The sequence below is a fragment of the Piliocolobus tephrosceles genome, chromosome 1, assembly GCF_002776525.5.
Source record: "Piliocolobus tephrosceles isolate RC106 chromosome 1, ASM277652v3, whole genome shotgun sequence".
NCBI classification, from domain to species: domain Eukaryota; kingdom Metazoa; phylum Chordata; class Mammalia; order Primates; family Cercopithecidae; genus Piliocolobus; species Piliocolobus tephrosceles.
The window spans coordinates 105,085,289-105,111,515 of NC_045434.1; the positions used below are offsets into that span (position 1 = coordinate 105,085,289).

Sequence of the window (26,227 nt, forward strand, 5' to 3'; positions counted from 1 at the left end):
AATATGTGTCTGACTTATGGTCACTTAAGCAGTGCCTCAGAAACTCATTTTCCTCATTTATTTGCCTCATTTTGTTTATTTGCTCATTTTTAAATACTAAAGAATATCTGCATTGCTTGGAAGTAGCCAAATAACAAGTATTGGTTTTACTGGGCTGTGGTTATAACTCACAAAATCAGACAATTTCAACATGGTTTCTTGCTTTATTTTAGGAGAAAAAAATTTAATTTTGAATAGAATAAAAAAAGGATACTTTTTACAAACCATCTGCACAATCAAAATACATTACCTATCAATGAAAAGTTTTCCAATAATTTAATCAATGCAAATATACACATGTACACATTCTCTACATCAATAGTATTCAACAGTTATTATCAAAAGGAGGAAATTTTGATTTTATAAAGGCAGTGGAAATAAAAAAAAGTAATTATTACGTTTTGCTCAAGGACCATCTAGAAAAAAAATTTAATGATACATCTGACATAAGGAACTGATGGCCAGCCGAGCCTTATTAAGTAACACATATTCAAATTGTAGACCTCTCCCTCATATCTTCCACCCCACAGCTAAGAAAGGAAACCCAGGGATAGAACTAATTGAACTCTATTAGCCAGAGGCAATTGAACCCAGTGCCAATAGAGAGATGCACTCCCAATTGATCTTCAAATGGAACAAAGCCGTAACACTGGTTTTCTCTCGATGTTGGACGTATGGGTGATACATTTTTTAATTTCTAGTTTCCAAATTTTCTGTAATGAGATATATTACTCTTATAATACAAAGAAAGCTCCAACTAATCACAAATTATGTATATGTTAGTTCAGTGTTTTAAATGCCCAACCACCATTTAAGAAGAACATTTAAATGTCTTTGTAAGTTCTTCCTCTCTTCCTATTCTGATGTTGAGAAGGTGTCTATTTTCCAGAGAAAGTTAAGCAGAATTTGACAATTTGGGAGTTTGGGTCAGATTTGCCTGGAGTTTGCAGAGGTTATACTGGGAGGAGTTCCACAATCTCCCTGATGGCTAGAAACAGTAATATTTACTAGGTCTTACTGTGTCTAGGTCAATGTTCTGGGCACAGCAGAGAAAAATAAACAGTAGTAGAGATGGCCTCTGTTTATGAAGAGCCCAATTAATAATCAAGGGCATAAAAGACATAAAAATAACAATTACAAAGGTACATACTGATACAGTGGAAACCAGAAGTCAATGTGCAAGAAAACATGACAGTATTTGGAGCCAATTGGGGTGATGCTTCCAGCACTTCCAAAAGCAGCCACAGTGACGTCTTCTATTTACCTCTAATTCAATTTCTTTTTCTCTAAGAGATTAGTAGAAATGGAAATTCTGAAAACACAGAAATTTTCCTCGTTGGGAAAGTGACCCAAATCAGTGCTGCCTAAGCTTGTTGACTCTAGGTTTATATTCCTATTTGAGATAGTATTCAAGTTTCATGGGAAAACATGTTTTTAAGACATGATTTTAGGAAATCAAATGTAAGATTCACTTGAAAGTTGGTAGCACTTAATGAAAAACCAACATTTCCTGTGAAATTACTGAACCTTCCATTCTGATTAAACAGGTCGGGGCTGATCTAGGACAAGTTCTTAAATATTGTCCAAATCCCTCATGGCACAATACTGAAAGCAAAACAAATAAAAATTTATCAAAGATAATTTCATTTTCTCCATTATTAAAAACTGCACCTTTTATTCCCTCCAGGTGCTCAACATGTCACTGTTTAACTGCCCTCTACTTAAAGCTTTCTCATTTACTACGCATGATTTTGAAGTACTAGAATCTCAGATGGAAATTTTTCTGGATGTGCATATTAGTGGGAAAGGAAGAAATCACACAATGTAGTATCCAAGGGAGCTGACAGGCAGCCAGAGCTACACTACTGACTCTGAGTAAATCGCTTTGGTACATCTGGCTTTTCCTAATGAATCATCTGTGGGACTCAAGGCATGAGGAGCCCAAGTCAACCAGCAGGGTGGGAACCAAGCTGAGGACTCATATTTCATCAGCTGAGGAAAAGCTGGAGGGTCTCGGGACACATAGATGACCTCTGGGTGCTTTTCCCTGGACACAAAATTAAAATGCTGATGTTAACCTGTACCAGAAGATTCCTAAGTAGCAACTGATAGGGGCAAATGTCCAACATGGTATAAAGATTAAATCTTAAGGATAGTTTATGTTACCCCACCAAAATAGTGAGAAGTTTTACATATTTGCCTTTATTTAGATCATGATGAAGGAAAAGCGACATGATGAAACCTCTAGAAACAAATGAGCCTACCACTTTGGAATGTGGGTTTGGGCTGTTCTGCAGGTGTTATGATTCTGAGCAGAACTTAAATCCTAAACAAATTAACAACTGTTCTCTCAATGCAGTGATGTTGTCTCTCATGAAATCTCTTCTCCAACTTCTGTGCCTAAAAACATCAGTCCACGCTGGGTACCATCTATGTACGTTCAAGCCAAGCCTCTTTTTACAACTCTCTTAATATTCATGGAAGAACCTGCCTTAGCCAGAGGCATAAAAGATGATCCTTTGCTTCTTAGGGGGAATCTGGGGCTCTTCACTTGATCATCTGAGTCTCTTCATCTGCATCGTAAAATTCTTCCTCTTCCTCACTCTCGCTCCCTAAAGAGCTCTCCTTGTCCACACACTGAAACAGGAAAGAAGAAAAGGGCAGGGAAATGATGTCATGACATTTCTGAAACGGAAATTACCATCTAGCTATTCAACTGACAAATGTATTTGTACGACATCTATTTCCCCAATAAATAGCCCCTAAAATATTCTAGGAAAGCTAATGAATCATTGATCATCTTTATTTCTCTGAAAATCAGCTGCTGTTAGATCCCACATTTGTTTTCCAGCAGTTTTGCTCAGTTCTATTTAATGCAAACCTTCTTTTCTTCAATAACTGCCACCATTCAACTGGTATAATAATTAAGAAAAATATCACACCTGTGGAGGGTCCAAGGCCTGTAAAGATAATGCTTCTTCTCCCAGTCTGCGATACGAATACACCTGGAGGTCAGAGAATGTTTCTAGCAGCGGACTGTTAAGGGTTTCTGGCAATAACAAACTCAGGAGGCCGGAGGTCAGGCCGGTGGCTCCGAAGACAATGAATGGTAAAGACCATTGCACATATTTCTGCAGAGGTGGGGAGTGGAATGAAAACAAACCAGAGCATTAGTTTCCTTAGCATGTAACGCAAGCAGTCTCATGACTGAAAAACCGTCATGTTTACCACCCAGTTCATGACCTCCCACTAGACTACACTATAAACCACTTCTTTCCACATGAATTATCCTGGGAAATCAGAGAATGATTCCTCAGGCATATAGATATGGGAGTGAGTAAATAAAAGAACAGTACTGGTTTGTGGATCAGAAACAGCAATTTCATGCCCGGGGTGGGTACTGCAGGAGAAGAGGCCAGGCTGCCTCTGAGCAGGCAGGCCTATATGGCCAGAGTTGACAGGACATCTTGTAGTTCAGCTTCCATTCCAGGTGAGCACACTTTGCACAGAGGCACCCCAAAATACTTGCTGATGATGAACTTTAAAGTTCTCAATCCTGGAATTGGCCAAATCATCCCATATACCTTAACACCGTAACTGAGAGTTCCAGGGATTAAAGGTGTAAAAACTCTTTTAAAAACCCAACCCTACCATATACATATGGCTTATAAACTTCTAAATTGAGCATGGTAAAGGACTGGTGAAACAAGCAATTGTTTCAGAGATCCAAAACATATTCTTAGGAAAACAGAAACATTTCATCACCAACAGGTTCAAAGAAAACACGAAAAACAGTTGCTTCCAGGGTGCTTCTCTGGGGCTTTTCTGAGCTGATCAACATTCCAGAATTCCAGCTAAGCTTTATGATCTTCTGGTTTAGGCTTCCAAATTCTGTGGGTAGGTTCACTGCTAATTAGGATTTCCCCTCAGGCTATTTTTTCCTGATTTTTTTAAAGTAAAGAGATAATGGAGGAGGTGGAAAAGGGAGAAGGGGGAGGAGAAGGGAGAGATGGAGAGAACCAAGCAGAAGATGGGGATGAGGAGGAAGAGGGAGGAGGAGAATCTCTCATCTCTAGCCATCTACATGCAAACATATGTCCAGCACTGTGAGCCTGTTGTTGAAACAAGGGGAACACACACTTTCCCTTCTTCTAACCTTATAGGAAGCAACAGAGACACAGTGCTGGGTATTATAATGCTCTAGGATAGCTATCCAAAGTCAGATATCTTTAACAGTACCTATATTTTGCAGAATAAAACACAGACCTAACATGACCCCTTCAAGAAGGGTCTTGTGACCTAAAATTAACCATGAGACATGGAGAGAGATACTCAGAGAAGGGAAATGTACTGCACCTCAGAAAATGAAAAGGTTACAATGGCATTTCAGAGACCTGCCTAAGTAATGAACAGTTGTCTACGGAACAGGTCAACAAGTCCCACATCAAATCTAGTTGCTTTCAAAATGTCTCAGCTGGGGAAAGTCACAAATCAAACCAAGGAGAGACTTGCATAGGGGTCCCCTGGATTCTTTCACAGAATCTGAGCATTTTAAGATGAAGGATTTTAGGGCTGTCATTTAATCTGATTCCCTTTCTTTGACTATAACAGTTGGAAAGTTTCAAAAAACATATTAACAGACACGGTGCGAGACATATTTCTCCTCTAATATTTTCCAAGAGGTATGTTCTTGGGGGAAGGTATTTAACCTCTTTCTGTAGCGTTTCTCATATTTAATACAGGGGTAACAACAATGCCTACCTTTTATGGTTACTATGAGGACTGCACATGATGATATGTAGAAAGTGCTCAACATAGAGCCCAGCACACAGCAGAAGTGTCATACATACTTATTAGTTGACTAACTTTTTCACGGGGACAGGAATGGGGCACACTGGCAATAGCAGGCCCTCAAGCGAATTCCAATGAACAAAAAATCAGACCCACTGGAGGCAAATGAATCCTCGATAAGAGTCCGTCTGCCCTGACGGAGTACTATCTAAAAGGGACAAGGTTCACATTTGTGTCAGCTGATCTTAAATGACATCTGTTCATCACCCCTTTCCACTCAAAAGCATAAGCATTTCCAAAGCAGAGAATCAAGAAAAACAAAACTAGAAGGTACAAACCAACCAGTGAGGGGATGAAGGGAGCAATAATCCCACCAACTCGGGAGAACATGGAACAAGTTCCAAGCCCAACATTCCTGAAAAGCATAAGGAAAAATACATCAGTAAGTTCTAGCGGGGAAATTAAGAGACCCTTGGGGGGCAGCAGTGGGCCTTGAATAACATGTCCTGAAGTGGAAGTACAGGATCATAGAGAACAGTGGGTTCTAGAGCTGCCTACTAGACATTCCTGAGATGCTAGGAATGTTCTGTAATTACCCGGTCCAATGTGGAAGCCACTAGACACATGCACTACTGTGTGCTTGAAATGAGGCCAGGAAGGATGAAGAACTGAATGCTTAATATATTTAATTTTAATTAATTTACACTTAAATAGTTACACAAAGCTAGTAACTACCATATTGGACAGTGGATCCACAAAGGATGATATAGAAAAGAGCATTTGAATATTTTTAAATTAAAAGTTCTCATGGGTTTTTATGCCTTAGGTCTCTTACAAAGAGCCAGGGTTTTATGATCTGAAAAGGCTGCTCATTTATTTAAACTCAACTAATTAACAATTAAAGGGTCAAGCATATAAATAGAAACTGACTAAGTGTGTACTGTTAGGAAACCAAGAACACCTTTATGGGGAGTGCAGGCATAAAAAAGGTAGGAAGGTGAGACGGAAGGAAAGAGAATGATAATTAATGGTTTTGGGTAGAGGGATACAGCACTCTGTAATCCCAGCTGAAAAGTTTATACTCACATTTGCTCTCAAAATTGTCCCAGTTTGGACAAAATCATCATGCTAGTTTTATAGCCAGTAGCTAGGTAAAGTAGGTTACAGGACCAACTAGGAAATTACTAGCCAATTGCAGACACTCTGATCTCTTACTGGGAAAAATAATTTTAAATTAACAGGCAGAAAGAACCATGAGGCTTCTTGCATAGATAAGGGAAGGAGAAGGATTGTTTGGAAAGATCCTCTAAAAGACTGAGAAAGAGCCAGCTGAGCGAATACCTGCCCAGACCACAGAAGCAGTTCTGCAAAGCCTCAGCTGCACCCCCATCCTTCAAATTTGGGTGTGTTTCTTGCTTTCAGACTTATTTTATGAAGGAAAATTTAGGCTGGATATTTATCGTTTTCAATATAAACACATCCTATTCATTAAGAAACCAGCTTTAATAATTGCTGTTTAATTCTGATATTTACTTACTATATGAAATTATCGTTTAAAAATGTGTCTATTTTGTGTTAAAATGGAGGCTCTGTGAGAATAGGGAGCTTGTCCCCTTGTCTGTGATGTGTGATACAGGATGGGTAACTGAATAAATAAAATTCACCAAAATAATAACAGCATCTGCGCACTGTTTGAGTGATAGAATATGCTTAGCATAGAGTACTTCTCTTACAATTTACACTAAGGAATTCAGTCTACCATAAAGTGACATTTTCCTAGCAGAGCAGGCAGAGAGCAGTCTGCAAAGGTAGGCTCTTAGCCTAAACTGCTTGCTGAATTCCTGCTGTCCCAGACTAACTCCAGAAGCAGATGAAATGAGCACACCTCTGTTGGTGCAAGAATGGATGACAAAGTGTAGAATGTGTGAAGAATGAGGCTGTGTGAGGCACATACCTGATGACTGTAGGGTAAAGCTCAGAGGTGTAGATATAAACAATGTTAAAGGCAGCACTGATGGTCAGCTTCCCCAGCAAGGACAAGGAATGGCTGTTCACCACTGCAAACACACCTGTGTCTGAGGAGGACAAGAGCAATGCCTGTGAGACCTACAGTTAAAATAATTCCTCTAAATGGCCCATTTCATTTTGATGGAGTGGGCAGCATTCATGTTGATCTCAAAGATCAAAGAGGTAGTGTAACCACATACACATTCAGAAGGTTTAGTAATCACACAAACACACACAACTATTTTTTCAGTGTTTTGGCTCTACCCTTGAAAACTTACATACTGGTGTCATTAAGTGTGATAAATTTTCACTCACTCCTGAATGATAAGAGTACCCTGAAAACTTCTGTACTGTCATAAAGTAAGCTTCATGGAAATTATAAGTTTCATCTTCCAAGGGTGTAACTTGACTCTCCTTTCTTCCCTCTTACTCACACAATCAATGATGTAAAACAGTGGTCTGCACAACAAGCCCTGATAAATACATGAGATAGAGGTAAGCTCCAGAAAAGCTCTTACACACAGTTTGTATCCCTGGTGTTTCACTGAGAAGGTAAGGAACAATGCCATTCAATTACTATCAGAAGATCAAAGACGTTAATGTTCTTTCTTTCTCTTTTTTGAGACAGAGTCTTGCTCTTGTCTCCCAGGCTGGAGTGCCATGGTGCGATCTCTGCTCACTGCAACCTCCACCTCTTAGGCTCAAGCGACTCTCCTGCCTCAGCCTCCTGAGTAGCTGGAATTACAGGCATCTGCCACTACACACAGCTAATTTTTGTATTTTTAGTAGAGACAGTGTTTCACCATGTTGGCCAGGCTGGTCTTGACCTCCTGACCTCAGATGATGACCCACCTGCCTCGGTCTTCCAAAGTGCCAGGATTACAGGTGTAAGCCACCATGCCCGACCAATGTTCTGTAAATAACAAGAATCTAAATATGAAATTACTTTTACTCCTCAACTTCTCACTTGAGTTACTAATCAATAGTAATATTTTAGTTTCTTAATGTAATGCTTTTATTTAAAATGCAAAAAATATATTTTATGTCAGTTCATTTCTTTACCAAAAATGCTAACAATTATCTTATGTTTTTTTCCTTTATTAACATTATACTTTCTGGGATTCTACAATTTAATGATTTTTTTTTATAAAAGTTTAACATCTCCCCTTCAATAATCATTTGCCTCTACCTTCAAAATAACAATTTACTCCTTATGAGGCAAAAAAGTTCTCATTGACTCTGTTGTACTTCCTACCATTCCCTATCAAACGTCCCAGTGAGTGACCACCACTCCACTTCCTCCAATGCACCTGCCCTGGCAACTTACAATGTGGCTTCCAATACCATCCTCTCCTGAAGTTCCTACTCTTGAAGGTCAGCAGCAATGTCCTCATCACCAAATGTAATTGCATCTCATTCTCCTTGACATTTCTGCCAAAGAGAACACTCTCGTTCCTTCCTTAGGAATGTATGGCTCACAGAAACCACTCTTTCCCTAAATAGCTCAAATGAAACATGCTTTCTTTCATTTGACCTCCACTGCCCCTACTTTCCAATCCATTCAACTGGCGTGCCTCAGACACTGCCTTGTGGCTGCTTACTTTTCCATCTTGCCTGTCCAAATTGGGATTTCGAGTTCTCTCAGACCCAGGTTGGTATCTTCCTTATATTTGTGTTTCTCACTGCACCTCCCATAGCACTATGTACACTGATGCTCACTAAATACCTGCTGAATTAATACATGGAAGGACTGCAAGAGGGATTAATTTAGTGTATAGAACTTGTGTTCATGCTCTCTCAACTTGAAAGGAGGGAGGCATAGATATGCCCCAGTCCAAAAAATAAGTTTCACCTTCCCTGCTTAAGTATAAAATCATCTTCTTTAAAGAGTATGCCCTGAACATAGTAGTCCAGACTCTGCCAAACTCCACCTTCTGGGGCAGCTTTCTCAAACTCTTCTACCAGGTTATTTGGAAGAAGATGTTAGCTCTTCTAAGTCCTGGATATATTTTTAAGCCACAAGGTGCTTCTGATAAAGAAACATGTCTTTCAGCATTTACCCTGATATACGTTTCTCAACTTTTGAGATCTAACAACATTTTCACTTAAACCAATAATGAGGGCAAATTAAATTCATCAATTATTTTCCAGAAAACAGAATGAGTTGGGAAAAGGTGTTGGATAGCAGAATATGCACATTTGCTTGATTGTAAATGATCTCTGGGACTGTTTTCAACCTATACAGAATGGCAACTTTCAGAACTGTAAGGAGGTACTATACATCTTTAACAACAGGCTAAAGAACTGCCATCCTTGAAATTTGGATTCCAAGGGTGTGTCACAGAAAGCCTATCTTCTTAATATCCACAAGATCCAAAGCTAGATGAAGTTTTCCATGACAGGGTCAGGATAGCCCTAGCTGTAGCCCATTTGGGAAGCCTGGCTCCGGGTACATGTCCACAGAATACGTGTATTAGTCCAATGCCCCATCTGATGCTTAAAACTTCTCTCATATGTGCCTGCCAACGGGGTCTGCAGTTGCCACTTAAACCAGGGAAATTCACTTTTTCCTCAAGATAGCCCATGTCCATTTCAGACACGTTTGATTATGAGAAAATTATTTCTTATTGTTTTTGGGACTTCCGCCTGTGCGGCTGCTGAGCTGCTGGTCCTGGCAAATGCTCAGGAAGGCTTTGCAGCCATTAGACTGGCTCTCTGGATTCTTTATCTGAAAATCAGATATTATTGGCTATTACCAACGAATGTCCAAAGTGATGGTCTAAAAAAAGAGTGATTTAAAAGACATAAGCAAAACTAAACTATCTTTTTAAAAAAGGAAATCTCAAAACACTTGTATTCTTCAAATTCTGAACTCAAGGAGGCTATAAATTTATTCCAATGAAGAAACTACTAAGGACATAATTTTCAGAACTATTTTTCTGGAAGGTTTTTCAGAGACCATTTGGGATCACCAGGAAAAAATGTCTTAGTATGACACAGTCACACTTCACTGACCCAAAATAGCAAAAATTCAACTTTGTCATCCACTTCATTCACTGTGTGATTGCAAGCAAATTGTTCATTTTGATCGTTCACATGTTAAAAATCTTTAAGACAGGTACAGGTCCTCTACTATGATACATAAATGGGGTAAGAATTACAATTCATTTTGCTTCCCTTTGACTTTTTATAAAAAGCATATACACACAAACTTCTGTCACCACAGTTTCACCTTTTCTAGAATTTCACAATAATATAATACTGTTTGTAGACTTTTGTGTGTGGTTTCTTTCACTTAGCATAGTAGGACATAGTTCATTGCTTTTTTGTTGTTGACTAATATTCCATTGTATTGATATACCACAATTTGTTTATCCATTCATCAGCTGAAGGGCATTTGAGTTCCTTCCGGTTTGGAGCTATTATTAATAAATTCACTACGAACATTTGCATCAAAGTCTTTGTGTGGATCTAGGTTTCCACTTCTCATGAATAAAACTGGTTCATATAGTAAGTGTATGTTTCACTTTAAAATAAGCTGCTAAATATTTTCCAGAGTGTCTTTACCATTTTGTATTTTTACTAGCAGTGTATATGAGTTACAGTTCCTCTTTTATCACCAACACTTGTGGTCTCTGTAATTTTTGTCATTTTAATCAGTGTGCTGTGGTATCTCACTGTGGTTTCATTTTTATTTTTGTTTTAGTTTCCATAAGTTATTGAGGTACAGGTGGTATTTGGTTACATGTGTAAGTTCTTTAATGGTGATTTATGAGATTTTGTTGCACCCATCACCTGAGCAGTATACAGTGCACCCTATTTGTAGTCTTTTATCCCTTGCCCCTTCCCACGCTTCCTTCCAAGTCCCCAAAGTCCATTATATGATTCTCATGCCTATGTGTCCTCACAGCTTAGCTCCCACATATCAGTGAGAACATAAGATGTTTGGTTTTCCATTCCTGAGTTAATTCACTTAGAATAATAGTCTCCAATCTCATCCAGGTTGCTGTAAATACCATTAATTCATTCCTTTTTATGGCTGAGTAGTATTCCATTGAATATATACCATGGTTTCTTTACCTACTCATTGACTAATAAGTATTTGGGTTGGTTCCATGATTTTGCAATTGGGAATTGTGCTGCTATAAACATGCATGTGCAAGTATATTTTTTGAATAATGACTTCTTTTCCTCTGGGTAGATATCCAGTAGTAGGACTGCTGGATCAAATGGTAGTTCTACTTTTAGTTCTTTAAGGAATCTTCATTCACACTGTTTTCCATAGTGGCTGTACTAGTTTACATTCCCAGCAGCAGTGTAGAAGTGTTTCCTGATCACCCACACCTATGCCAACATCTACTGTTTTTTGATTTTTTGATTATGGCCAGTCTTGCAGGAGTAAGATGGTATCACATTGTGACTTTGATTTGCATCTCCCTGATCATTAGTGATGTTGAGCATTTTTTCATATGTTTTTTGGCCATTTGTATATCTTCTTTTGAGAATTGTCTATTCTTGTTCTTGGCCCACTTTTTGATGGGATTGTTTTTTCTTACTGATTTGTTTGAGTTTGTTGTAGATTCTGAATATTAGTCCTTTGTCAGATGTATAGATTGTGAAGATTTTCTCCCACTCTGTGTGGGAGAGTGGGAGAAAATTGTCTGTTCACTCTGCTGACTGTTCCTTTTGCTATGCAAAAGCTCTTTAGTTTAATTAAGTCCCAACTATTTATCTTTGTTTTTATTGCATTTGTTTTTGAGTTCTTGGTCATGAAATCCTTGCTTAAGCCAATATCTAGAAGGATTTTTCCAGGGTTATCTTCTAGTATTTTTATAGTTTCAGGTCTTAGATTTAAGTCCTTAATCCATCTTGAGTTGATTTTTGTATAAGGTGAGGAATGAGGATCCAATTTCATTCTCCTACACGTGGCTAGCCAATTATCCCAACACCATTTGTTGAAAAGGTTGTCCTTTCCCCACTATATGTTTTTGTTTGCTTTCTTGAAGATCAGTTGGCTGTAAGTATTTGGCTTTATTTCTGGGTTCTCTATTCCATTCCATTGGTCTATGTGCCTATTTTTATACCAGTACCATGCTGTTATGGTGACTATGGCCCTATAGTATAATTTGAAATCAGGTAGTGTGATGACCCCAGATTAGTTCTTTTTGCTTAGTCTTGCTTTGCCTATGTGGGCTCTTTTTTGGTTCCATATGAATTTTAGAATTGTTTTTTTCTAATTCTGTGAAGAATGATGGTGGTATTTTAATAAGGATTGCACTGAATTTGTAGACTGCTTTTGGCAATTTTCACAACATTGATTCTACCCATCCATGAGCATAGAATGTTTTTCCATTTATTTGTGTGATCTACGATTTCTTTCAGCAGAGTTTTGTAGTTTTCCTTGTAGAGGTCTTTCGACTCTTTGGTTAGGTATATTTCTAAGTATGTCATTTTTTGACAGCTACTATAAAGGGGTTGAGTTCTTGATCTGATTCGCTGCTTGGTTGCCATTAGTGTATAGAAGAGCTACTGATTTGTGTACATTAATCTTATATCCAGAAACTATCCTGAATTCTTTTATCAGTTCTAGGAGCTTTCTAGAGGAGTATTTAGGGTTTCTGAGGTAAACAATCATATCATCAGCAAACAGTGACAGTTTGACTTCCTCTTTACTGATTTGGATAAAGATTTCTTTCCCTTGTCTGATTGCTCTGGCTAGGACTTCCAGTACTATGTTGAAGACAAGTGGTAAGAGTGGGCATTCTTGTCTTGTTCCAGTTCTCAGAGGGAATGCTTTCAACTTTTCAGTATTATGTTGTTTGTGGGTTTGTCATAGATGGCTTTTATTACATTGAGGTATGTCCCTCGTATGCCAAGTTATAATCATAAAAAGATGCTGGGTTTTGTCTAATGCTTTTTCTGTATCTATTGAGATGATCATGTGATTTTTGTTTTTAATTATATGGTGTATCACATTGACTTGCATATGTTAAACCATCCTTGCTTCCCTGGTATGAAACCCACTTGATCGTAGTGGGTTATCTTTTTGATATGTTGTTGGATTCGGTTAGCTAGTATTCTGTTAAGGATTTTAGCAACTATGTTCATCAAGGATATCAGTGTGTAGTTTTCTTTTTAGGTTATGTCCTTTCCTGGTTTTGGTATTAGGGTGATGCTGGCTTCAAAGAATAAATTAGGGAAGGTTCCTTCTTTCTCTATCTTGTGGAATAGTGTCAAAAGGATTGGTACCAATTCGTTAAATGTCTGGTAGAATTCTGCTGTAAATTCGTCTGGTCCTGGACATTTTTTGTTGGTAATTTTTAAATTACCTTTTCAATCTCGCTGCTTGTTATTGGTCTGTTAAGGATATCTAATTATTCCTGATTTAAGCTAGGAGGGTTGTATTTTTCCATGAACTTATCCATCTCTTTCTAGGTTTTCTAGTTTATGTGTTTGAAGGTGTTCACAGTAGCCTTGAATGATCTTTTGTATTTCAGTGGTGTCAGTTGTAATATCTCCTGTATCATTTCTTAATGAGGTTATTTGGATTTTCTCTCTTCTTTTCTTGGTTAATCTTGCTAATGATCTATCAATTATATTTATCTTTTCAAAGAACCAGCTTTTCGTTTCATTTATCTTTTGTATTTGTTTGTTCTATTTCATTTAGTTCTGCTCTGATCTTGGTTATTTCCTTTCTCCTGCTGGGTTTGGGTTTGGTTTGTTCTTGTTTCTCTAATTCCTTGAGGTATGACCTTAGAATGTCACTTTGTACTCTTTGGGTCCTTTTGATGTGGCGTTTAGGGGTATGAACTTTCCTCTTAGCACTGCCTTTGCTATATTCCAGAGTTTTGATAGGTTGTGTCATTACTGTCATTCATTTCGAAGAATTTTTAAATTTCCATCTTGATTTTGTTTTTGACCCATTGCTCATTCAGGAGCAGGTTATTTAATTTCCATGTATTTGCGTGGTTTTGAAGGTTCCTTTTGGAGTTGATTTCCTGTTTTATTCCACTGTAGTCTAAGAGAGTGCTTGATACAATTTCAAATTTCTTAAATTTATTGAGGCTCGTTTTAGGGCTTATCATATGGTCTATCTTGGAGAAAGTTCCATGCGCTGTTGAATAGAATGTGTATTCTGTGGCTGTCACCTGAAATACTCTGTATATATCTGTTGAGTCCATTTGTTCCAAGGTATAGTTTAAATCCATTGTTTCTTTGTTGACTTTGTCTTGATGACCTGTCTAGTGCTGTCAGTGGAGTAATGAAGTCCCCCATTATTAATATGTTGCTGCCTATCTCATTTCCTAGGTATATTATTATTCTAGGTATATTATTATTTGTTTTATAAATTTGAGAGCTCTAGTGTTAGGTGCATATATGTTTAGGATTGTGATATTTTCCTGTTGGACAAGGTCTTTCCCAGTTACATAATGTCCCTCTTTGTCTCTTTTAACTGCTGTTGCTTTGTTTTATCTGATATAAGAATAGCTACCCCTGCTCACTTTTTGTGCCCATTTGCATGAAATGCCTTTTCCACCCCTTTACCTTAAGTTTATGTGAGTCCTTAATGTGTTAGGTGAGTCTCCTAAGGCAGCAGATAGTTGTTTGGTGAGTTCTTATCCATTTTGCAGTTCTGTAAGTTTTAAGTGGGGCAGTTAGGCCATTTACATTCAATGTTAGTATTGAGACCTGAGGTACCCTTGCATTCATTGTGCTATGTTTTGCCTGTGTATCTTGGGTTTTTTGTTGTTTTTGCTTTTTAATTTGTATTTTGTTTTATAGGCCCTGTGATTTATGCTTTAAAGAGTTTCTGTTTTGATGTGTTTCCAGGATTTGTTTCAAGATTTAGAGCTCCTTTTAGCAGTTCTTGTAGTGGTGGCTTGTTAGTGGTGAATTCTCTCAGCATTTGTTTGTATGAAAAATACTATATTTCCTTCAAAAATGATGCTTAATTTCACTGGATACAAAATTCCTGGCTGATAATTGTTTCTTTTGAGGAGGCTGAAGATAGAGAGTCCCAATCCCTTCTGGCTTGTAGGGTTCTGCTGAAAAATCTGCCGTTAATCTGAGAAGTCTTCCTTTATGGGTTACCTGCTGCTTCTATCTCACAGTTTCTTAAGATTGTTTCCTTTGTCTTAACTTTACATAACCTGATGACAATGGGCCTAAGCAATGACCTTTTTGCAATGAATTTCCCAGGTGTTCTTTGTGCTTCTTGTATTTGGAACATCTAGGTCTCTAGTAAGGCCAGGGAACTTTTCCTCGATTAATCCCCCATATATGTTTTCCTAACTTTTACATTTCTCTTCTTACTCAGGAATACCAATTATTCTTTGGTTTGGTCATTTAACATAATCCCAGACTTCTTGGAGGCTTTGTTCATATTTTCTTGTTCTTTTTTCTTTGTCTTTGTTGCATTGGGTTAATTCAAAAACCTTGTCTTAGAGCTTTGAATTTCTTTCTTCTACTTGTTCAATTCTATAGCTGAGACTTTCCAGAGCATTTTGCATTTCTGTAAGTATGTCCAATGTCTCCTGAAGTTTACATTGTTTTTTATTTAAGCTGTCTATTTCCTTGAATATTTCTCCCTTCATTTCCTGTATCATTTTTTGGAGTTCCTTGCATTGGACTTTGCCTTTCTCTGGTGCCTCAGTTTAATAAATAACCTTTTCTCTGTCAGAGGGAAGGTCTAGGCTGAAGGCTGCTGCTTAGATTCTTTTGTCTCATGGGATATTCCCTTGATACAGTACTCTCCCCCTTTTGCTATGGATATGGCTTCATATGAACCAAACTGCAGTGATTGTTGTCTCTCTTTTGGGTGTAGCCACCCAGCAAGTCTACCTGGCTCTGGGCTGGTACTGGGGGTTGTCTGGACAGAGTCCTGTGATGTGAACTGTCTATGGGTCTCTCAGCGGTGGATAACAGTGTCTGTTTCAGTGCAGGTGCCAGGAGGGTGCAATGGACTCCATGAGGGTCCTTAGCTTTTGTGGGGTTTTTGTTTGTTTGTTTTTTGAGATGGAGTCTTGCTCTGTCACCCAGGCTGGAGGCTGGAGTGCAGTGGCACAATCTTGGCTCACGGCAATCTCCACCTCCTGGGTTCAAGCGATTCTTCTGCCTCAGCCTCCTGAGTAGCTGGGAGGTACAGCCACATGCCATCATACCCAGCTAATTTTTATATTTTTAGTATAGACGGTGTTTCACCATCTTGGCCAGGCTGGTCTCGAACTCCTGACCTCGTGATCTGCCCACCTCAGCCTCCCACAATGCCAGGATTACAGGCGTGAGCCACCGTACCCAGTCAGTTTTTGTGGCTTAATGCTCTATTTTTGTGCTAGTTGCCTTCCTGCTGGGAGGTGGCACTTTTCCAGAGAACATCAGCTATGGTAATATGGAGAGGAACCAGCGGTGGGTGGGGCCCTAGAACTCCCAAGATTATTTGCCTTTTGTCTTCAGCTACCAGAGTGGGGAGGGAAGGCTGTCAGGTGGGGGTAGGGCTAGGCCACCCTCCCGAGGGATCCCTGTGGCCTCCTTAGGGACCCAGCGAGCTCCCAGGGCCTTTTCCACTGCTTCCTCTACCCCTGTATTTTGCTGGCTGTCTTAATTGACTCAACTCCAGGTAAGGTGTGAAACTTCTCCTGCGAACAGACCTTCAGTTTCTCCAGGGGGTGTGTGTGTTCAGGAGAAGAGGATCTCCTTTTCCCACTTCCGCAACTGGGGTACTCAGTATTTGGAATGTCTCCCGGTCCTGCAGGAGCAGCCTGCTTCCTTCAGAGGGACTGTGGGTCCTCTTGGGATTGCTGGTTTCTTCTTGTTGTCAATCTGGAGCTAAAGTTCATGATGCGAGCCTCTACACAGTGCTCTGTCCATCCGAGTCAGAGCTGCAATCTAGTCCTGCCTTCCGTCTGCCATGATGATCCTGATATTGTGGTTTCAATTTCTATTTCCCTAATGTCTGATGATGTTGAACAACTTTCCCCATATTTATTTGTCATTTTTATATCTTTTTGGAGAAGCATCCATTCAAATCTTTTGCTCATTTTTTCCTTTTTATTAAAGTCCTTTCTATATTCTGGATACAAGTCTTTTATCAGATGTATGTTTTACATATATTTTCTTCCAGTTTGTGTCTTACTTTTCATTTCTGTAATAGTGTCTTTTAAAAATCAAAAGTTTTTAATTTTATGAATTTTTTTCTTTTCATGTTTTTTGTGTCCTAGTTAAGAAATCTTTGCCTAACTCAAAGTCACTAAGATTTTTCTCCAATGTTCTCTTCTACTAGTTGTATAATACAGTTTTAGCATTTACTTTTCAGTTTAACAACCATTTCAAGTTTATTGCTGCATATAATGTGATTTATAGGTTGAAGTTATATTTTTTGTATATGGAGATCCAATTATTTCAGCACCATTTTTTAAAAAGGTTATCTTTTCCTCATTGAATTAACATGTCATTTTCATCAAAAATTAATTGACCATGAGCACTTTTCTGTATGTACATTATAACTGAGCAAAATATTTTTATTTTTAAAAAGTAAATGAAATCTCAGCTCTGTCAAAAAAAAAAATCAATTGACCATATATGTGGTTTTATTTCATACTCAGTTGTGTTCCATTATCTGTACAGACATTCCAATATTGTACTGTCTTGATTAATGTAACTTTATTGTAAGTTTTTTTTTTTTTGGAGATGGAGTCTTACTCTGTAGCCTAGGCTAGAGTGCAGTGGCATGATCTCAGCTCACTGCAACCTCCACCTCCCGGGTTAAAGCAATTCTCCTGCCTCAGGCTCCGGAGTAGCTGCGATTACAGATGTGCACCACCATGCCCAGATAATTTTTGTATTTTTAGTAGAGATGGGGTTACATCATGTTGGCCAAGCTGGTCTCGAACTCCTGACCTCAGGTGATCCACCTGCCTCAGCCTCCCAAAGTGTTGGGATTATAGGCATGAGCCACCATGCCCAGCCTACTGTAACTCTTATAATCAGGTAGCTAAGTTCTTCAACTTTGTTTTTCCATGATAAAATTATTCTGGATAATCCATCCAGATCCTTTGAATTTCCATATAAATTTTAGTATTGGCCGGGTGCAGTGGCTCACACCTGTAATCCCAGCACTTTGGGAAGCTGAGGCAGGCAGATCACTTGAGGTCAGGAGTTCAAGACTAGCCTGACCAACATGGTGAAACCTCGTCTCTACTAAAAAATACAAAAAATTAGCCGGGCGTGATGGCAGGCGCCTGTAATCCCAGCTACTCAGGAGGCTGAGACACGAGAATCCCTTGAACCCAGGAGGCAGAGGTTGCAGTGAGCCGAGATCACGTCACTGCACTCCAGGCTGGGTGTGACAGAGCAAGACTCCATCTAAAAAAAAAAAATTAGTATTAACTTGTCAATTTATATCACCAAAAGAAGACTGCTGGAAATTTTACTGATATCACACTGAATGAAGATAAATCAATTTGGGGAGAGCTGATATCTTAATGGCTTCTGGTCCATGAGCATGGTAATCTATTTATTATTACTATTACCAATTCATTTAGTTCATCTTCTTTAATTTTTCTCATCAGCATTTTAAAGTTTTTTGTAGTCATATACATGTTTCATAAAATTTATCCCTACATTTTTCATATTTTTATTTTATTATAAATGGCATCGGTTTATTTCAGTTTTAACTATTTGTTGCTAATATGTAGAAAGAAAATTGTTTCTCACATAACTCTGCTAAGCTCATCAATTAATTCTTACAGGTTTCTTTTTTGTATGGATTTTCTATGAAGGTGATCATGATGTAGTCTGGTGAATAAAGACAGTTTTACTTCTGTTCCAGTTGAAATCCCTTTAATTTCTTTTTATTGCTTTATTATATTCACTAGTACTTTTTGTACGATGTTCCATAGAAGTGCTAAGAATGGACATCCTGGACTTTTTCCTGATCTTAGATAAGTATTCAGTCTTTCACCAGTAAATGTCATGTTTACTGTAGGTATTCCCTTAATATTCTTTATCAAGTTAAGAAAGTTCCTGACCTCGTGATCCACCCCCCTCGGCCTCCCAAAGTGCTAGGATTACAAGCATGAGCCACCTTGCCTGGCCACTAATTGGCTTTTGAATGTTAAACCAACCTTGTATTTGTGGGATAAAATTTGCTATAGTCATTAGTACTGCCTTTTTTATGCAGTGCTGGACTCAATTTGCTAATATTTTGTTTAAGATTTTTACATCATATTAATGAGAGATATTGATCTGTAGTTTTCTCTTCTTATAATGCCTTTATTTTGTTTGGTTTAGGTACCAAAGTAATTGCTGGCCCTTAGAGGCTAAGTTGGGAGAGTTATTCTCTCCTCTTTATTTTCTGGAAAAGTGTGTACAACTGATCCTCTTTCTTTTGTGTTTCATAGAATTTACCACAAAGCCATCTGGGCCTAGAATTCTCTTTGTGGGCATGTTTTTAACTACAAATTCAATTTTTTTTAGTGGTGCTATTCAGGTTATCTATACGTTTTTAAGTAAGCTTTGGTAGTTCGCAATCTTTCAAGAAATTTGCCCATTTTACCTAAGCTGAATTTATTGACATAAAAATGTTCGTAATATTCCCTTATTAATGCCTCTGTGTCTTCTCTCTTTTTTCTTTATTATCATGGTGAGAGGTTTAATAATTGTATTGGTCTTAAACAACCAGCTTTTGGTTTCATTGACTTTTCTCCATTGTTTTTCCTTTCATTCCATTGATTTTTTTGCTTTTATATTTATTATTTTCTTCCTGTGCTTGCTTGTGCTTAATTAGCTCTTCTTTTTTAAAATTTGTTATCTACTTTCTTAAGTTGGAAGCTCAGATCATTAATTTGAAAACTTTCTTTTTTTCTGATACTTAAAAGAATTACATAAATTTCCCTCTAAGCATTACTTTATCTGCCTCCCATAAACTCTGATACAATATACTTTATATTTTTTTGAGACACAGTCTCACTCTGTCACCCAGGCTAGCTGCAGTGGCGCAATCTCAGCTCACTGCAACCTCTGCTTCCCGGATTCAAGCCATTCTCCTGCCTCAGCCTCCTGAGTAGCTGAGATTACAGATGTGCACCACCATGACTGGCTAATATTTTTGTACTGTTAGTAGAGACAGGGTTTCATCATGTTGGCCAGGTTGATCTTGAACTCCTGACCTCAAGTGATCCACCCACCTTGGCCTCCCAAAGTGCTGGGATTACAGGCATGAGCCACTGTGCTGGGCCGATACAGTATATTTTATTGTTCAATTAAAACTATTTTCCAGTTTTCCTTGTGATTTTTTTCTTTAATCCACATGTTTTTAGAAGGGTGTTGTTCCATATCCATGTATTTGAGGATCTTCCAGATATCTTTCTGTTGGTGATTTTTAGTTTAATTCTACTCTGGTCAACTAACTTGTTTTTGTAAATTTTCAATTCTTTTAAACTTATTGAAACTTGTCTTATGGCCTAGAATAAGTCTTTCTTGGCAAATGTGCTGTGTGCACTTCAAATGGAATACATATTCTATTGGTTTAGGATAGAGTGACCTATAGATCAGGTCATATTGGTTGTTCAAGTCTATATTTTCTGTTTACCTTTCTATCAATTATTGAGAAAGTGATACTGAAGTATCTGTGTTTCTTGGATTTGTCTATTTCGCCTCTTTTTGCTTCATGTACTATAAATTTATTACAAGTATACAGTTAAGACTGTTCTATCCTCTTGATGAACTGACCACTTTCTTATTATGTGTTTATAGTTTTCATCAAATTTGCAAAGCATTTGAGCATTTCTGTAAATACTTTTTCTTTATCCCCTCCTTCTAAGACTAATATTACACGTATGTAGGCCACTTAATATTGTCCCACAACTCACTGATGTTTTGTTAGTTTTTTATTCAATTTTTTTTGTTTCATGTTGTATAGTTTTTTAATGTCTTTAACTGATCTTTTCTGTTTAGTGTTTAACCTGTTGTTAATCTCATCTACCGTATTTTTTTCATACATTATATGTTTCATCTCTAGATGAAAGTGTGTCTTTTCTTTCCTTTGACTTCTCTGCTTGTATTCTGCTTGTATTCTTAAGCACATGGAGTACATTTGTAATAGCTGTTTTAATATTCTTGTCTCTTAATTCTATCATGTATGCATTTTTTATTTTGTTTCTATTGATTTTTCTTCTACTTGTGGGAGGTATTTTCCTGCTTATTTGCATGCCTGCTGATTTGGTGACTGGAGGCTATACACTCAATTTTTTTTTTTTGTTAATGTTATTTTTTGGGGTGCTGGACTTTATTGTTCCTTTAAGTCTTGTTGGTCTTTGTTCTGTGATGCAGTTAAGTTACTTGGAATCAGTTGATCTTTCTGAGTTTGGTTTTTAAGCACATTTATGACAACAACAACAAAAAAAGCCTTTTGCTAAAATGACTCTGACCTAGGAGGTCTCTATCCAATGCTCTGTGATCGGCTGAAGAGAACACAAACCATTCATGTACTCAACAATCCAAGGACTGTTCTGCCTGCCACTTTCTGGTGATCTCCCCCTGGCCTCAGTAGTTTCTTCAAATGCATGCTCAAATCAGTAAGCAGCCAAAGACTAGGAGGTTTCTTCTGCAGACCTCTGGAGTTCTTCCTCTGTGTATCTTACTACTCTCCAGGATTTTGCTCAGCAAATTCCAGACATCTTGGCTTCCCCAAGCTTCAGTTTCTGTTTCTTCCATTTAGTAAGAATGCTATGATTTATTGGGCTTCCCTTCCCTGCACTGTGGTTTGGCAACCATGAGCTAGGGCATTTTCAGAGCCTACTTCGTTTATTTTCTCCTCTCAGGGATCACTGCTTGTCCTATGCAGTCTGTTGTCCAACGTCTGAAAATCAACATTTCTTATGTATATATTTTGTCTGGTTCTATTGTTGTTTAAAGCAAGTCAGCTGGTCTCCATCACTATCATGGCCTGAGCTTAAAGTTCCCACAGCATTTTGCTGTCAATTCTCATATAGTCTTTTATTATTTTTGAATCCCTAATTACTCTCATTAGATTGTAAACTCTTTGAGACTAGGAACTAGATTTTGTTTATGAATAGTATCTTTTGTATCACAGACACTAGAAAAGTCAAATAAAGAAATGTGCAGACCAATGTTAGAAAAAGAAATGAGATATGAAGGTGCCACTAGGGCTGAGTCTAAGAACACTGCCTCACTAAGAACCGTGTTTATCACGCCATGACCTCCTACTGTTCAGATTCTCTGGCAGGACCACAACTGCCATAAACCTCATCAATGAGAGCCCAATGCCACTCTGACAACCCAGGTTCTTCAACACTGGCCAATTCCCATCAGGCCTGCACACTAAAGAGTTAAGAACTGGCTTTAATCAGGCAGCGTTAATCCTCTGACTTTAGCTTCATTATTTCCAATGAATACTTTGGTTCTAAAACTCTTATCTGGCCAGATGCGATGGTCATGCCTATAATCCCAGCACTTTGGGAGGCCAAGGGAGGAGAATCACTTGAGACTAGGAGTTCCAGATCAGCCTACAAAAATTATTTTTTAAAATTTTAAAAATTACCCTGACATGGCTGGTGCATGCCTGTAGTCCCAGCTACTCAAGAGACTGAGGTGGTAGGACTGCTTGAGCCCAAGAGGTCAAGGCTGCAGTGAGCTATGAACTACACTACTGCAGTCCAGCCTAGGAGACAGAGCGAGACCCTGTCTCAAAACAAACCATACAAAAAAACCTCTCTTATCTAAGAGGAGAAAACAGCATTCCCAAAAGAGGACTGACTTTAGAGTTAGAAGGAATCTGAATCCCAGATGTGCTACTTACTTGCTATGCAACCTTGGACGTGTTGCTTGACCAATCTGGGCTTTTGTTTCTTTATAAAAATGGGGATAATATATAATACCTTCTGTATATAAAGAGAATCCAGCACTTGATTAACACTTAATAAATGGTAGCAAGTGTTCTAAGGTTAATTAGAATCCTCCATGCAAGCACATAATTCAGGTAAAATGTCTGATTACTAATCTGGGAAAAACATTAGTGGCCACCTGCTAATATTACTCCCAGAGGAGAACATTTACTTCAAGGCTAACCAGCATGCAAATATGTACTGGGCAGGACACTTATGTCTAATAATTATAAACCAAAGGCTGAGGAATGCCAAACAATTTATTTTCTGGCTTACTGGCTATCTCTTCTAGAGATATATTGTCACAGTCTCCACAAATGCTTCTGACACAGAGACTCACAATCAAGTAGAGGTGCTAAAAAATAATGGTGGGTAGAGGGTCACCTGAGTTAGCAGAAAGGCAAGACTGAAGGCATGTTTGGTAAGGAAAAGTGAGGACAAGGGAACACAAAATGCAAACAGAAAATGAGTACTCTCCAAACTAACACAAGATGCTACAGAATTTTTCAAATTGCAAGGTCATTGTCTTTATATGTACTTATTAGAACTTACAAATGTAGTCTAAATCTTTGAAAAACTTGAGATTAAAAAAAAGTCATCAAAATATTTTAAAGAGTAAATACAAAAGGTTTAAAGAAAGTTTAAAGAACAAATACTATTTATCTGAAAGAAGAGAAAATTTAGGCATAGCGGGAAGTCTTTGCAAGCACAGAAAGGATTATACAAAAAAGATGACCATATATTCTCTCTCTAGTGATGAATTAAATGAAAGACAATGGGCTCAATGGTAGTGGAAGACGATAATTTTAATAGTAATGGTTATTAAATATAGAAATTATTTATTAAAATTAAGTAGTAGAAATATTAAAAATAGAAATAATTTCCCTGGAAATCTTTTTTTTTTTTTTTTGAGACAGAATTTTGCTCTTGTCACCCAGGCTGGAAAGCAATGGCACCATCTGGGCTCACTGCAACCTCCACCTCCTGGGTTGAAGCCATTCTCCTGCCTCAGCCTCCCTAGTAGCTAGGATTACAGGCACCCACCACCACGCCCGACTAATTTTTGTATTTTTAGTAGAGATGGGGTTTCACCATGTTGGCCAGGCTGGTCTCGAACTTCTGACCTTAGGTGATCTGCCCTCCTCAGCCTCCAAAGTGCTGGAATTACAGGCGTGAGCCACCATGCCCAGCTAAGAAATCGTTACAAACAGACAATACATCTACGTTTTCTAAGTATAACAGAGGTAACACTCCTGAGGCACATTCGTGGAGTGCCAAAGACACTCTGCTATGCTGTTTCTTATTCAGTGTCCACCAAGGGACACAATCAACAAAGGGTCCAAGTTGCTCTCCTAAAACAGATTATAATCAAATAGAGTGGTACTTGCTGGTCTGGAGGGGAGACCATACATCTGCATTTACCATAGATTTTTGTCTTGTTATTTATAAGAAGAGATCATTTCAAGAAAGGGCCACATGTAGAGTCCTAGGAGATGGGTTACCTGGAGTGTGCAAATAAATGGGAGGGGAGGAAACACATTAATTGGCCTGGCTTATGAAGGTGTGATAGGTTACAGGTGTGTTTACAGGACTAGCGAAAAGTTTTTCTCTATGAGGCAATAAACAGAATGCTGGACTATTGCAGGTAAAAAAAAAGAAAAAAAAAAAAAAAACGAATTCTCAAGGTGCCTCTGCAAAACAAAATCTGCTGAATATAAAACCACAACAATTTGAAGTCCATCACTGTCTTACCAGAAGACAAACAAAACTGAGCACCTAGTTCTCTAGTTCTACAAGTCTATGGTAGGGCAATAGCTGGGGAGTTCCTCCTCTACTTAGTATTAGCAGGGGCACCCATTTGCTTAGAGAATAAAAAATGGGCAAATTTACTCAGTTCTCTAGTTTCCATGATTCTATGAAAATCACTTTAAAGCTGTTCTAAGTATTGGGTAAACTCTAAGTAGTGAGCAATTTACACTAGAGACTCAAGGTATAGAACCTCACGTGGCAATCAATAGCAGAGTAGACATACTGGAGGGTTATAAAACAGGGAGAACACACGGCCTTGGGGTCTTTAATGAGACATGCACAAATGAACCACAAGGAGAAGCAATTTACCAAAGGAGTATTTAATACCTGATACACTCTGACAAAAAATGAATTCTTCATGCATTGCCAGTAGTTATCAAAACTTTACATCAAATCGTCTCATAAGGATTGTCACCTGGAATGCAAGCTTCATAACAGAACCCTATCAAAATCCAAAAGCCCCTAAGACAGGGCTCTTGTTATATCACACGCTCCAGCTTCAGAGAGTTGTTGTGACTCACTCCTCCTTCTAGAAAATCACAACCAAAAACACAGTTCCCAAGGCAATCGCTGACATACCTCAGGTGTGCTAGTGAAAAAAGAGATTGAAAACCAGCAATAGCTACAGAATGTCTACACAGGGGCAGCAATCAGGTTATATTAGAATGCTAAAGGGATCCTTCTTGAAGCTGTGTTTGCATAGCAAAGCTACACATATATAAAAATACCAGTTTCCTAACTAGGTGTTTTCACATTTATGTAAGACTAAGAGACTATCCATTGTCACCAACAGTGAATACTATTGTTCTTGTTGTCGTTGGAGTTCCTTGAGAGTCATGCTGGAGATGTAGAGGGGCACCAAAGCCACCTTTGAGAACCAGGGGCTCTGCTCTCCAATCTTGTGGTTGGCTGTAATGACGAGTGCAATTTACAACCTTGGATGAAGTTTCTTTCTGTGAAGAACTAATCCGTCCTCCTCATCATCAAATAAACAACTCTAACATCACCAATACTACATCTCAGTTACCCCAGATGGTAGCTTAATAGCCTGAAAGAATTAATAGTGCACCTCTAAGCACATTATTCACCCAGAGAATAGCTGAAGCAATGGAAGGAATCTGGCCCATTATATCCCACACAATTGCTAAACAATATGCAATCACAGAAATGAAGCATGCCATATGGTCATCTCTCCACTATATTATGATTCATTGTAATAAAAGTACTGTTCAAAACCCTTGTAGAAATTTGAAAGGCATACCTTTCTTTTCTGGAAGAAACATTACAATAAGACAAGCCAGTCCTCCTAGGCACAGAAATGCTGATAATGTTCGCTTTCGACCAAACCTAAACAATAGAAAGAAATTACACAGTTCTCTTAAGAACCTTATAAAGTCATCTGTTTCTTCCCAAACTTCTTATTTAAAAATCTTCAGTTTCATTATATATGTTCATCTCCTCTTAAGGCATAAGTGGCAAATGTGACTGATAGGAAACTGACTAGGACTCAAAATAAATAACCACTATAAAACAAAGGGAAAGTTGACGGATGGCAAGATTAAGCAATTTGTGTGGGAAAAGAGCATAGTTATCATTCTGTCTATTTCCATGAGTGCTAAGTTTCAGACACTGTTTTAAATGTTTACCATCTATTACCTTATTTAATCCTAATAAAAATC

General features: G+C 38.2%; 1 protein-coding gene across 5 annotated transcripts in view; it reads right to left on the bottom strand.

The window, feature by feature from the left end:
• Positions 1-281: 281 nt before the first annotated feature.
• The window catches only part of SLC22A15 (solute carrier family 22 member 15), an 86,861-nt gene continuing 60,915 nt past the window's right edge, over positions 282-26,227 (bottom strand). For 2 of the 5 annotated variants that reach the window (XM_023222739.2, XM_023222738.2), the window contains exons 7-11: positions 25,810-25,895; positions 6,785-6,905; positions 5,173-5,245; positions 2,982-3,170; positions 282-2,676 (exon numbers count right to left, since the gene is read on the bottom strand). In XM_023222739.2, the coding sequence (XP_023078507.1) occupies positions 2,587-2,676; positions 2,982-3,170; positions 5,173-5,245; positions 6,785-6,905; positions 25,810-25,895 (559 nt within the window). In that variant the 3' untranslated portion in view covers positions 282-2,586. Of the gene's footprint in view, positions 2,677-2,981; positions 3,171-5,168; positions 5,246-6,784; positions 6,906-25,809; positions 25,896-26,227 lie in introns of all 5 variants that reach the window. The other 3 variants (XR_002733776.2, XR_002733777.2, XM_023222736.2) reach the window with 3 other exon arrangements.